Here is a 14,265-nt window from a genome sequence, read left to right as displayed (position 1 = left end):
TCCAAGTCAGATCTCATCCAATTTAGAGCTGTGCTATCAAAACCAATCGCCCTCAGCTTATGAAGTAGAAAGGAAGGAGACATGAACTGAAGACATGTGAGACAGAGAAAGAGAATGCTGGTATTCCTTTCTAAGAAACAGAGAGAGAACCCTGTCTGTCCTGTGTAGGGGGAAGAGGCTGTGTTGTGTTCACACTGCTCATAAGTGGAAAAGTGTCATGTCAAAACTTGGAGTGATGTGTCAGGTATGCCAGGTATGCCAGGTCTGCTGAGTTGCATTTAAAGCCAATGTTCTGTCCCCAGAAGTTCGCTTTAAAAAAAATATATATTCAAAGATTTGCACGTTTAAAAAATAATTGTAGCAGATCTACAAGCTCGTAGCGCTGCACCGAGTGCCGTGCTACGAGCTTGTAGATCTGCAATGTTTTTAATAGCCAAAGAAATCTAAAGTGACACAGACGCGTCTTTTAATGGGTTAAACCAGAGGAGACATGCACTGAAGACACGTGAGACAGAGAAAGAGAATGCTGGTATTGCTTTCTAAGAAACAGAGAGAGAATCCTGTCTGTCCTGTCTAGGGGGAAGAAGCTGTGTTGTGTTCACATTGCTCATAAGTTGAAAAGTGTAAATGTCAAAACTTGACATTGATGTGTCGCACGCACTCTAAGAAGGCATTGTTTGACTCTCTCCTAATGTTACGCCCGGGCCAGGAGAAACCTTAAGGCGCAACACAAAAAGTGGGACTCCCCTCTTTCCAGCTCCCAAGAACCACCAGCAACAACGGTTTGGTACTCAGCCTTTTTATGTGTTTTTATTAAAAAGCCAGTCACTTCAGGGTGGGCATTAAGTCAAAACAATAAACAATAAACAAAGAAACCTACATAAGACCCTGAACTTACCTATCAAATAAAAAGAAACCAAATTAGAAATCACTATAACCTAACACATAATCAAAACACAGGACATTCTACATAGATGTTCTATACGTTGGCAGGAAGTCTTGCTGGAAGTGGAGAGAGTACAGCTCACAGGAGCTGAGGATAGCTGGCCTTTTAAAGTTACCTCTTCCAAGGCTGGAACCAATTCAAACAGCCAGGCACACCTGCAGCCCATCACTCTCTCACAGACACCCACACAGGTTAAACCAGAGGAGACATGCACTGAAGACACGTGAGACAGAGAAAGAGAATGCTGGTATTCCTTTCTAAGAAAATCGAGCAAATGTTGCTGGAGGGGAATGTAAGCAAATTTGAATGTAAGCAAACATAGCAGTTTATGGTAATGGTGATGATGTGGCAGTTACCGTTGCGTATCCTGTTCTACAAGATGTAGATGTAGAACAAGATGTACTACTGCGCACATTCACAATATTTAACATGTTGTAGAAACGTGGAGGAAGAGGACTCTCAGACAGACAGACGGACAAATGGACAAGCAGATAGCCAGAGAAAAAGACTCTAGACGGACACACACACACACACACACACACACACACACAACACCAAAGATGCCAGGTCTGCCAGGTCTGTTAAATTGCATTTAAAGCCAATGTCCTGGCTGCTACTGTATAGGTTGCAGCAGAAGGCCCAGATTAACTTTAACTTCCACCAACTTAACCCATTAAGACCGGGGACGCATCTGTGTAACCACTTGAACCATTATTTTATACTTTGGCTATTCAAAAATAGCAGACATACAAGCAAAAACAAAAATAGCAGACATACAAGCTCGTAGCACGGCACAGAGTGCCGCGCTACGAGCTTGTAGATCTGCAATTGTTTTTGGAAAAGGTGTGAAAATGTGTGCAAATCTTTGAATATATACATATTTTTTAAAGCAAACATTTGTAACTCAAATCTTTGCTTCTGGGGGTCCCCCAGAAGTAAAAAATACATGTATTCAAAGATTTGCACATATTTTCACGATAAAAAGTAAAATAAAGATATACAAGCTCATAGCGCGGCACGCACGGAGTGCCGCGCTATGAGCTTGTAGATCTGCTATTTTTTTAATACCCAAAGAAATGTAAGTCTTAATGGGTTAAACCAGACTTAGGGGAACCTTAAGGCGCAACACAAAAAGTGAGACCCCCCTCTTTCCAGCTCCCAAGAGCCACCAGCAACAAGGGTGTGCAGCCTTTTTATGCATTTTTATTAAAAAGCCAGTGACTTCAGGCCAGGGTGGGCGTTAAGTCAAAACAATAAACCAAAGAAACCTACATAAGAACCCGACCTTACCTATCAAAATAAACCAAATTACAAATCATTATACACATAATCAAAACACAGGACATTCTACATAGATGTTCTATAGGTTGGCAGGAAGTCTTGCTGGAAGTGTAGAGAGTACAGCTCAGAGGAGCTGTGGATAGCTGGCCTTTTAAAGTTCCCTTTTCCAAGGCTGGAACCAATCAGCTCCCTGCAACTTTACTCACTCACACGTTCATTCAGCCTGGCACACCTGCATCCAATAGACCATATTCACGCGGTGGCCATTTTGGAATTTTACATTGAAATTGCCACCCCGTTGCCGTGGCAGCAACGGGGGTTGCTGCCATATGGCCGCCATGTGAATATGGTCTATTACTCTCTCACAGACAAACGCACACACACCAACCACACAGAGACATACACACACCTATCCACTAGGGCTTTCACCAACTAGTCGACTAGTCGACTAGTCGACTAGTATAACCACTAGTCGACCTTGTTGGTACTAGTCGAATAGTTGAAAAAAAAGAAAAAAAAAAAAACTTTTTTTTTTTTTTTTTTTTAATTTTTAATGCTATAGTAATGGCCCATCTTACTATTATTATTATCCTCCTGGCTTTATTTTTTATCAAAAGGGAGTCAAAAGCATGCCCAATAAAAGCCTATTATTGGGCAATGGGGATCCTTGGAGACGCTGCTGTGGTGCTGTGCTGCTGTGCCAGAAGCGCTTCCCTTAAAACGCCATAAAAATAAGGGCAGGAGGATAATAATAATAGTAATATAGTAGTAGGATGGTATTAAAACAGTGCCACCCAAAAAAAAAAAACATTTTTTTTTTTTTTTTTTTTAATTTAAATTTCGACTAGTCGACTACCACTGGGTCAAATTAGTCGACCTGTAAAAATCTCTAGTCGTGAAAGCCCTACTATCCACAGAAGAATGAAACACATAGGCATAAAATGCATTATCATAACACCTAAATAAGTCATCTAAAAGAAGTCAGGTGACCGCTCGAGAGCAAATTTAGCTCGAGGGGAATGTAAGCAAATTTGAATGTAAGCAAACATTGCAGTTTATGGTAATGATGTTGATGGGGCAGTTAGCGTTGGGTGTCCTGTTCTACAAGATGTACATGTAGAACAATTTGTAGTACTGCGAGCATTCATCTCTCTCTCTACGTCGTCCTCAGACGAACCCTCCATCGGAGTGTCCAGTCATCTTGGTTCTCCATACATCTGGCCAGCTCCTTTGTGCTTTCTGCACCTGCATCTTTCCTTAGTACATCTTAACTTTAACATTGTTGAGGAAACGCGGAGGAAGAGGACTCTCAGACGGACAGACGGACACGTGGACAATGTACTACTGTAGGCCTACGCATGTAATACGCAATGTATTACGCAATGTAATACGCAATGTACGCAGTGTACTACTGCACGCATTCATACTCTTTGACATGTTGAGGAAACGCGCAGGAAGAGGACTCTCAGACAGACAGACGGACAAATGGACATGCAGACAGCCAGATGCCAGGTCTGTTTTGCAGTGTTAATTTTGTCTAAAACTATGGCGCAAATGTTTCGTCAACTACCTTTATTCACTGACAAAAACTAGTTAAAACTAAGCCATGATGACTAAAACTATGGCTAAATATATTTATATATGATTTCGTCAACGAATAAAAACTAGGCTAAAATGTTAGGGAGGGACTACTAGAGAAGAGATCCAGTAGAACTATAAGACAAGTCATTTTATGCTTTGGTTGTGTGCAGGTGTTGCCCTCCAAAAATAGCAGATCTACAAACTCACAACATGTCGCGCTGCGACACGTTGAGCTTGTAGATCGGCTATTTATTTCGGCACACAGCTGAGTATAACTCAGGCATTTCAACACCATCACTGCCGGCCAAAATACATTTTAGTCGACTAAATCAAGTGTAGATTTAGCGACTGAAATCTTATAAAAATCTTATAAAACATTTCAGATGACTAAAATATGACAAAAAACTAAATGGAATTTTATTCAAAAGACATCAACACTGCTGTTTTGTTTGTTATTTTAAAGCCAATGTCCTGGCTGCTACTGTAGCAGAAGGCCCAGATAAGGGAAGGGAACCTATCCCTCTCAGTCGGCCCCTGACCCGTGTTTGGGCAGCATGATAAACTCAACCCCTGAACTGTCTTTTCGCTGCTCCCTCAGATTTCTATGAAGCGGGTGCAAATGGCTGTTCAAACATTGACATTTGCGGGCTTGATTCGTCTTCCATCGACCCGGCCGAGCGGAGGCTCGCACCCCTCTCTCAGGGGCCTGCGTGTCCCACCTGTCCCAACATAGCACCTCCGTGTGTCTGTACTGCAGGCTCAGGTCGACTCACCCTGTTTTTCCTGCAACTCTTTTCTCATTCCAGGCATCAGCACCCGGTTGATAATGCCGGCCTATTCTCCTTCATGACCCTACACTGGCTCTCCCCGCTGGCAGTGAAGGCCTACAGGGCGTCCAGTCTGTCCATGGACGACGTCTGGGGGCTGTCCTGCCACGAAGCCTCCGAAACCAACTGCCAAAGGTGAGGTCACTCATGGCGGCATTGTACAACCACATAAGCCCTATTTTATACTTTGGCGAACGATGGTGTCAAGTTAAAATGGCCGATCTACAGGCTTGCACTGACTGGGGCACATCGTGACGCGTTGTGACCTTGTGGATCAGCAATTGTGTGTTTAGTACAATAATGTCCAAATTAGGGATGCCAGGTTTAAAGTGTTTAACCTCCAATGGAAAATGCCCTGCGCCATGAATACCCAGGCAAATAAACTCGGTGGCTGGAGGCAAAGTTGCTATAAGTTCAGCACTGGTCTAGTCAATAAGCTATCTTCACACATTCCGGTTCATTGGGGTTGTTTTGTCATCCCATAATCAAACACTGAGTACCTAGCCTACTTTCCCTTTCCCTACATGTGAGCAACACAAACCGTGCTGATAACGCTGCTCAAACATAGACAGCGGCAGGAAAACAGGTGTCGGGCCAAGGTTGAACAGATAATAATTGGGGCACTAGGGGAATTTGGGAATTTGATATGCTTAGGGTGGGTCTTTGTGTGCGTGTGTGTGCGTGCGTCTACACGCCTGTGTGTGCGTGCATGTATGTATGATATGTGTGTCACTGAAAAGTAACCTCAATACCCCTGGCATATATGAGGTCATCATTGATAACGATTGATGGACTGATGGACTGCGATAGTGTGTGTGTGTGTGTGTGTGTGTGTGTGTGTGTGTGTGTGTGTGTGTGTGTGTGTGTGTGTGTGTGTGTGTGTGCGCGCGCGCGTGTGACCTGCTTCTGTGTCTGCGTGTCTGTGTGTGCTGAATATCTAACCCTGTGATGATGTGGTGTGATGATCCTCCTCCATTTTTAAACTAATGTTACCCAACTACTTGTTCTTGTTCTGTACTCTACCCATACCTGTGCATCTTTGTTTCATCCTTACTGTGCTGCTACTGCTGCTGCTATGGCAACTGAATCTCTCTCGGGATCAACACATGTCTGCCTATCTTTCTGTCTCTCTTATTTCTTTGTGGCACACAGTCACACGTGACGTGTGTGTGCGTGTGTGTGTGTGTGTGTGTTTGTGCGTGCTCACACATACACACATGTGCATGCATTAGAGCTGATTGATGAACATCTTGTCTCTATTATTTCCCAGTACCGTGGAGGTGTGACGGGACTGGAGGTGAGGCTGCTAAGAATAGCAAAGGATTAAAGCTTAGAGTGAGAGTTAGTGTGGGACTGCTGGGCGGTTATGTCATTAGAGCTCATCTTACCCGGCTGGGACAGTGTCAGGGACAGACACAGACAGTGACGGGGGACATTCTCAGTCACACTCATTATTGACCACTGGTCAGTGTGAGGCCACATCAGGTCGTTATACTTAACGTCTTTGTGCGCCCGCCTGCCAGTCTAGTCTACCACCATGACTCATAACCCCTCGTGGAAAGGACTTATACGAATGAATATTATTCCGTTTAGACCGGTGGGAACTCATCTGTGTCATTTTCTTTATTTCTTTGGCTATTCAAAAATAGCAGATCTACAAGCTCATAGCGCGGCACTGAGTGCCGCGCTATGAGCTTGTAGATCTGCTATTTTTGATTGTAGATCTGCTATGTTTGAAAAATCGTGAAAAGTTACGCAAATCTTATATTTTTTTAAACGAACACCTTTAACTCATGTTACAACTTCTGGGGGTCCCTGGAGCAAAATATTTTGAGATGGGGGTCCGCGGCCAAATACATATCATTTTGGAGGTCCTTGACATGAAAAAGTGTGAGAACCACTGATATTACAGCAATATACGTTTAAAAAAAACCTGTTAGGACTTAGAAGACATTTGTAGAATCCCCAGAAGCAAAGATTTCGAGTAACAAATGTTCGCTTTAAAAATATATATAAGATAAGTATAAGATTTGCACAAAATGTCCAATTTTCCCCCCAAAAAATAGCAGATATACATGCTCATAATAGCGCAGCACCGAGTGCCGCGCTATTGAGCTTGTAGATTTGCTATTTTTGGGGAAAAAAACGTATAGCCCAAGAAATAAAAAAATGACACAGATGCGTTCCCGGTCTTAACGGATTAAGGAATGTCAGAGTCGGGAGAGGTGCTTGAGAGGGTTTTTTCCTGGGGTTTCCGGTGCCTTTTCCATTCCTCACGTGCTGCAAATTACACACAGACCCATGACTCCACATGCAGCCCGAGGGGGGAGAGGAGGCCCCTGCACGTTGGGGGGGGAAACACGCTCTTCTTGTACTTGGGTGGTGGTGGTGGTGGTGGTGACTGACTGAGTTGTGAATGACGCTCTGTTTCACATGTCTGGCGAGAGGCCATGATGATACGTGTGACCCATGAGGAGAGAGAGAGAGAGAGAGAGGGAGAGAGAGAGAGGGGAAGGGGAAAAGAACATTGAGGCAACAACACAAACCTGTCAGAGTGGCATGGGGCGAGCGATGGATGCTATGCACGAACACTGCTGAGTAGCTGTGGCGGGCGGCGGGAGCGAGGAGAGTTTTTTTTTTGTGTGTGTTTACATAGCAGGGGACAGTTATGCAACCCCGATGCAAAGTAAAATGGGCAGATGGGGGAGGGGGGGGGGGAGGGAGGGAGGGGGGCTTGTGGTGGTTTTGAAAATCCTCCTGGGAGAGTTGACACTTGAGAGTGCACAGTGAGGTGCGAGGTAAGAGAATGCGATGTACCCAGGCTATATAGCACTGCCTTGAAAAAACACCGCTTTTCCACAAGTCCAAGTCATGAGGAATGCTGCTGTTTTTATGAGTCGGCTCAAAGCTGTGTTGAATTATTTCTGGTCTTCTGGCCTTAGAATAGTGTACATACTGTACATACTGTACACCACACACACGTCACACACACATACACAAACACAACGCGCTGAGATTGTTTGTGCAGCTTTGCCCACACCACACGCCCCTTGATTGTGTCTCAGGTTCCATCCGCATTTGTGTCCTCCTCCTGTGTGCTCTCTCTGTAAACACTGGTTGTTAAAATAGCTTCATAAATACAAGATTTAGCAACTGGAAACCTAGACTTCCCTATTCCCGGGCAAACACGTAGGCGAAACTGGCAGACCCTATTATATATAGTGTAAGGTGAAACCAGGAGGGGCCCTATAGCCTAGTATAGAGCCCTGAGGGACTATAGCGTTGTTGTCGGGCAGACAACTCTTATCTCCATATTTTAACTTTCTGTGTTTTTTCGTAAATTAATGCCCTACTTGATCATACTACAGCGTCACACAAAAGTATCAAAAGTAGCAGATCTACAAGCTCAAAACGCGGCGCGAAGCGACGCGTTTTGAGCTTGTAGATCTGCTACTTTTGCTATTTTTTTATTTTGAATCCTGAAAAGTAACAGTTTTGGATATATGAGGTTTCCATCCGACAGAGATGTTAGGGTTTCAGTGGTTAACTTGTTTGGACTTGAACATCAGTGTCTTTAAAAAAAAAAGGAGAACCGTCTTGTTTCTGTTAGCTTCACCGTGGAAAATCTCCAACATTTTGCACTGTCATTTCCTGTGAGTCAAGCTGTGCACTCTCAGACATTGGGGAAGTGGTGTAAAGTAACTAAATACATGTATTTAAGTACTGTACTTAAGCAGGCTACACCTTGAGGTTGAGGTACTTTTACTTTAATTGAGTATTTTCTTTTTTGTTTTGTTTCTAGCTTTGCTTTTTTACTGTACTTTTTAATAATAATAATAATAATACATCAGACTTATATAGCGCTTTTCTAGTACCAAAAGTCGCTTTACAAAACAGCTTAAAACAATTTTATTAGGAAAAAAAAAGAAAACAAAAGAAAAGAAAACATTAAAAGGCTAAAACAAAAGGCTAAGACTTGTCATAGAGGACGAAAGTGAGGTTTGGTTAGGTCTGGGCAGGGAAGGCGAGTCTAAAGAGGTGGGTTTTGAGGGAGGCTTTGAAAACGGCAAGAGTGGGGGCAGCTTTGATGTGGGGTGGGAGTGGATTCCAAAGGGTGGGGGCCGCAACAGAAAATGCCCTGTCACCCCGAAGCGATGTTTAAGTTACTAGATACTTTACAGGTTTTTATAATACAAAACCCTAATCTATACTTCCGATCTACAAGCTCAAAACGCGTTGCATCGCGATGCGTTGTGAGCTTGTAGATCTACTATTTTCAAAAAGATTTGACAAATCTGGAAATATCTAAAAAATGTGTGAATAAGCACTTTTATACTTTTAGCACAAGTACATTTTGATGCCAGTACTCTTGTACTTTTAGCAAAATGTTTAATACAGGACTTTAACTTCTAAACAGAGTCATTTTCTACATTGTGGTGTTGCTACTTTTACTTAAGTAACAAATCTGAGTACTTCTTCCACCACTGCAAATGCAGGTGCAGTTGATCGTGACTTCTCAGATTAAGTGCCTTTTGAATTCAAGTTATAATTCTAAGGCTATGGGAGAGAATCTAGTTGGTTTAAATGTTCTTGCTATCTCTGATGGTTTTTTAATACATCCATTATGGCTTAAATTAGTTTCTGCGGTTGCTCTACGGAGTCATTACCAATGATGCATTTGGCAAAAAGATATTTTACCCTCTTTATGAGGGCATTATATAGCGCTAAAAGACTACATTAACAGATCTTTAGCATGATTGATAGTGTAATTAAGTGATGTATCATTCGTCAAAAATGAAAGACGCATGACATGTTGTTGGTCTCCCTTATGTAGAACTATTTACAACCACTATGTATTATGCACAGTGGTGTAAAGTAACTAAGTACATTTACTCAAGTACTGCACTGCACACTACACTACAATTTTGAGGTACTTTTACTTTACCGGAGTATTTCCAATTTTCAATACTTTTACTTCTACTCCACTTACATCTCAGAGGCAAATATTGTACATTTACTCCACTACAATTATTTGAAAACTTTAGTTGCTAGTTACTTTGTAGATATAAATCATTATATTATGAAACACACTAACCACTTCAGCCTTATTTTATACTTGGGCTATTTGAAAATAGCCGATCTACAAGCGCAGAACGTGTCGCATCGCGACGCGTTGTGAGCTTGTTGTGATCTGCTATTTTCAAACATTTTAGTACTTTTACTTTTGGTACTTTAAGTATATTTTGATGCCAAATTGTACTTTTACTGAAGTAAAGTAAAGTAGTTTACTTGTAATAGAGTATTTTAAATTTGTGGTATTGCTACTTTTACTTAAGTAAAACATTTGATTACTTTTTCCACCACTGACAGGCATAGGCTTATTATGTATTATGTATCTTGCAATAAGTGTGCTTTTAGTTTTTCTTAGCTCAGTCCTGCTTTCAGCTAGACTTTTACAGACTGTTAATCTGATTAGACCGTCATCATGGATCTATTGGGTTACATTAACTAACCCTAATTTAAAGGAAGTTAATGGTACAAAACTTCACTTATGATAATTTTGCCCTTTTGCAAATGCAAATTTCTCCGTACAGTTAACCCATTCAATCCGGGAACGCTTCTCTGTCATTTTAGATTTCTTTGGCTATTAAAAAATAGCAGATATACAAGCTCATAGCGCTCATAAACGAGTGCCGCGCTATGAGCTTGTACATCTGCTATTTTTGAAAAATCATGAAAATGTATGCAAATATATGATTTTTTCTTTTTTTTAAGCAGACATTTGTAACTCAAATCTTTGCTTCTGGGGGTCCCTGGAACTAAATATGTTACAGACGTTCGCTTTGAAAAATACATATTCCAAGATTTGCAAAAAACGATTTTTCAAAAATAGCAGATCTACAAGCTCATAGTGCGGCACTCGGTGCCGCACTATGAGCTTGTAGATCTGCTATTTTTTAATAGCCAAATAAATCTTAAAAATTACACAAATGATGCTTTCCCGGTCTTAAAGGGTTAATTGGTACCCCGGCAGCAGGTTGCATGGAATTAATGTCTGAAAAGAGGGTAGAGAAAAGTTTGACCGACTGTTAACTCATTATTCATTATAATGAAGTGAAATGCTGCTGTTAAGGACTGTTCATTTATACATAAATAGCTCATGAAGCTTTTAGTAGTTCTCACGGTTCAACCAAAGAATTTCCCCTTTAGCTTCACAGCTACAGCAATACTGCATGATATGTATGTATGTATGTATGTATGTATGTATGTATGTATGTATGTATGTATGTATGCTGCTGACTGCATCTGAATTCAGAGAGTCAGTGATCAAAATGGATTAGGATTAATTGAGGAATCATTGTATGTTGCCTAGTATGTATCATACACTATGACTGTGTGTTTGTATAGCCCACCTTTGTTGCCATAGAATAGCATAGAGCTCCTGTAAATGTTTTTTAACCACTTACCACCTATATACTTCAGTTGACTGGGGTCCCCCAGGGGTCTATACATGGTCCCTTCCCCTTTTCCCTACGCCAAAGTAGATCTGCTATTTCTGACCAATGTTCGCCTATTATGACCTGCCCAGAGTAGGGACATGAGGATTCATATGATTAATACTGCCTGAATAAGACTATAGCTGGGAGGAAATTCGGACAAAATCATCAAGATCGTGCACTTGGTGACAAGTTTTTGATTTTTGGCGTGAGATTTTTCAATGGATTCTGTTACTATTGGGTATGCTAAATAACATACTAAAACATTTGGAAAATCAAACTTCTGGAAAGGCATAATTTTCAAGATGGCACATATTCCCTCCCAGTTTATAGGCAGGGGTCATCACATGGCACCTTGTGATGGACAATTTTTGCATGCAAAATAATCACTTTATCAAAAACTAAACTAATTGGCCTAGCCCTAAATGTTTACTAATGGACTCCTAGTGTGTCATAGGGTCTATTCCAATGTGCTGCACATTTTAAAACAATAGTATGTCTGCATAACTACTGAGCCACTTAAACGCCAAAAAACAGAATCCTAGTTATTTTGGATTTATATTGGAATAATAATTGCAAAAGGGCCACTTAGCTGCAAAGGTGAGTTGGTGCGTATTATACATAATATGGTTATCACAGAGATTGCTGGATTTTCAAAGGACTGTGTTACTTGAGGACAGAAGGAGATCAAGTTCTACCAGCTAAACCGTTTGTTTGTTTGGTTTGGCAAGGTACGGTAGCTAGTTGTGGTTTCCATTAAGATCAGGTAACAAAGACACACACTACAGCTACACTTGATTTATTAGACATAATAATTACATGTTAAATTCTTCTCATGGGAACGTCAAGGATAAAAGGCCAATGGAACACTGGAATGAGGAAACTTGAGAGACAAAAAATATATGTAGGTCTACATGATGAGTGATTAATGCCATGCCAGGCATGCCAGGATTTTAATTGAATGCAGTGTTACAATAGTTAAATGCGAAGGCACCTAACTTTGATCAGAGGTGAACTAACTTTTAGGTTGGAGGGTGTCCATGGATTATGATTGTGGAGTGTTATTATAGTTGTTGTTATTGTCATTATTGGATACTTTTAAACACTTTATCTCAACTAACGCCAACCAGCTTTACTTGTCCAGCTCTTCCCTCCTTTGCCTTGGTAGCAAATAGCTCCATCTGAACAGATGACATGCCTTCTGTTTTTGCTCTTTTCCTGCGCCATTTTTTCACTGTGGTCCCTCGCATGCCGTTGACTTAAATCATTTAAGTCTGACCACACCACATGCACTCCATGAATCCGTTGTCTTAATTTCTTCTAGCTGTCTTGTTGTCTTCACCTGACGCAATTGTGTGTACAGGTCAGGTACCATGTGCAATACTGCAAATCTCCTGCAATATATTTATGAGCATGTTACTTTACGAGTCACCAAAAGTTATTCAAACACATTTTTTATATGTTTTTACATTATAATGAATATATAATGTAAATATAATTTTGAAATAAAAGATGTGTCGGACATAGATTTGTCTTGCCACGGACACGTTTGTCCGTGTACGGACATGTTGATGACCCCTGCTTATAGGCATTTTAAGCTTCCGCCATCTTGAAAATTATGCCTTTCCAGGAGTTCGATTTTCCAAAAAAGATTGTATGTTATTTAGCACATTGGTTCTCAAAGTGGGGTCCGGGGACCCCCAGGGGTACTTGAGGGGGTTCCAGGGGGTCCCCAGCTAGATGATGGACAGGAACCAAATGGACCCTTATGGGTCTGTAACTCTGAGAGTGTACAAATGAAACCAAATGGACCCTAACGGGTCCATTTGGTTCCATTTGTACACTCTCAGAGTTAAATTAACATTGGTTTTACGATGTGAATTGGGGTCCCAGAGGTATAAATGCCATTAAATGGGGGTCCGTAGCCTAATGCATGTCAAACTGGGGGTCCTTGAAATTAAAATGGTTGAGAATCACTGCTAGAGAGCCGTAAAAACCTTCTCTTATTGGGGTCCCTGGCTTATCTTTTCAAATGGGGGTCCGCGGGGTAATAAGTGTCAATTAGGGGGTCCTTGACATGAAAAAGTTTGAGAACCACTGATTTAGCATACCCAATAGTAACAGAAACCATTGGAGTGCACATTTTTTTATGAATTCCCTCCCAGCTAAATGTGGATGCTAAAAGGTTCTTCTTCTCCTCTCCTCTTTGCTGATCTCATGTCAGGCTGGAGTCCTTGTGGCACGACGAGCTAAAAAAACGAGGGCGAGAGGGGGCGTCCCTGACCAGAGTCATCGTGAGGTTCTGCCAAACCCGCTTGCTGGTGGCCATCTTCTCCCTCCTCCTCACCATGGTGGCAGGCTTCGCGGGACCCGTGAGTATATACCGTCCAAATCCTCCTCTCTCTCTCTCTCTCTCTCTCTCTTTATTTCTCTTTCCTGCCGATTCGGCTAATGCGCCTTTTCAGCGAGCGGACTGCTGGCTCAGACTCTTGAGTCCCCAAGTCCAAGTGGTGATTTCTGAAAATCGCTTTATCCCATTTCACGCTGGTCTGGAAATTGAAATGAAAACACAGCGTAGCATATTCTCCCTCCTAAATTGCCCTCGTCGCGCCTCCTCCGACGGTCGAGAAATGAAAAGGCGCTCGAAAGTGCCGATGTGACCGAGCAATGCTTATTAGAGCTATTTCTTTAACCCGTTAAGACCGGGAACGCATCTGTGTCATTTTAGATTTTAGCTATTATAACCATTATTTTATACTTTGGCTGTTCAAAAATAGCAGATATACAAGCTCGTAGTGCGCCTTTTTATATATATATTTTTTCTAAATATATTTGTAAAATATATTGTTCCAGGGACCTCCAGAAGCAAAGATTTGAGTTACAAATGTTCGCTTTAAAAAATATATATTCAATATATTCACATTTTCCAAGATTTTTCAAAAACAGCAGATCTACAAGCTCATAACTCGGTACCACGCTATGAGCTTGTATATCTGCTATTTCTTTAATAGCCAAAGAAATCTTATAAAATGACACAGATGCCGGTTCCCGGTCTTAATGGGTTAATCAAATTTAAGTTGAGGGGTAATTATGTTTGGAGTTCTCCTGCCGGTAGTATTATTGAGTTAAGTCC

At 41.5% G+C, this 14,265-nt stretch overlaps 1 protein-coding gene across 1 annotated transcript in view; it reads left to right on the top strand.

The window, feature by feature from the left end:
* Positions 1-14,265, top strand: part of LOC311033728 (ATP-binding cassette sub-family C member 5) — a 65,033-nt gene that overhangs the window by 3,974 nt on the left and 46,794 nt on the right. The window contains exons 3-4 of the mRNA XM_084041340.1: positions 4,615-4,770; positions 13,357-13,504. Of these exons, the coding sequence (XP_083897466.1) occupies positions 4,615-4,770; positions 13,357-13,504 (304 nt within the window). The remainder of the gene's footprint in view (positions 1-4,614; positions 4,771-13,356; positions 13,505-14,265) is intronic.

This window comes from Gymnoscopelus microlampas, assembly GCF_963454915.1.
Source record: "Gymnoscopelus microlampas genome assembly, chromosome: 18".
Classification (NCBI taxonomy): Eukaryota; Metazoa; Chordata; class Actinopteri; order Myctophiformes; family Myctophidae; genus Gymnoscopelus; species Gymnoscopelus microlampas.
Note: the sequence above shows the minus strand (reverse complement) of the source record. Positions and strands in the feature narration are given on the sequence as shown.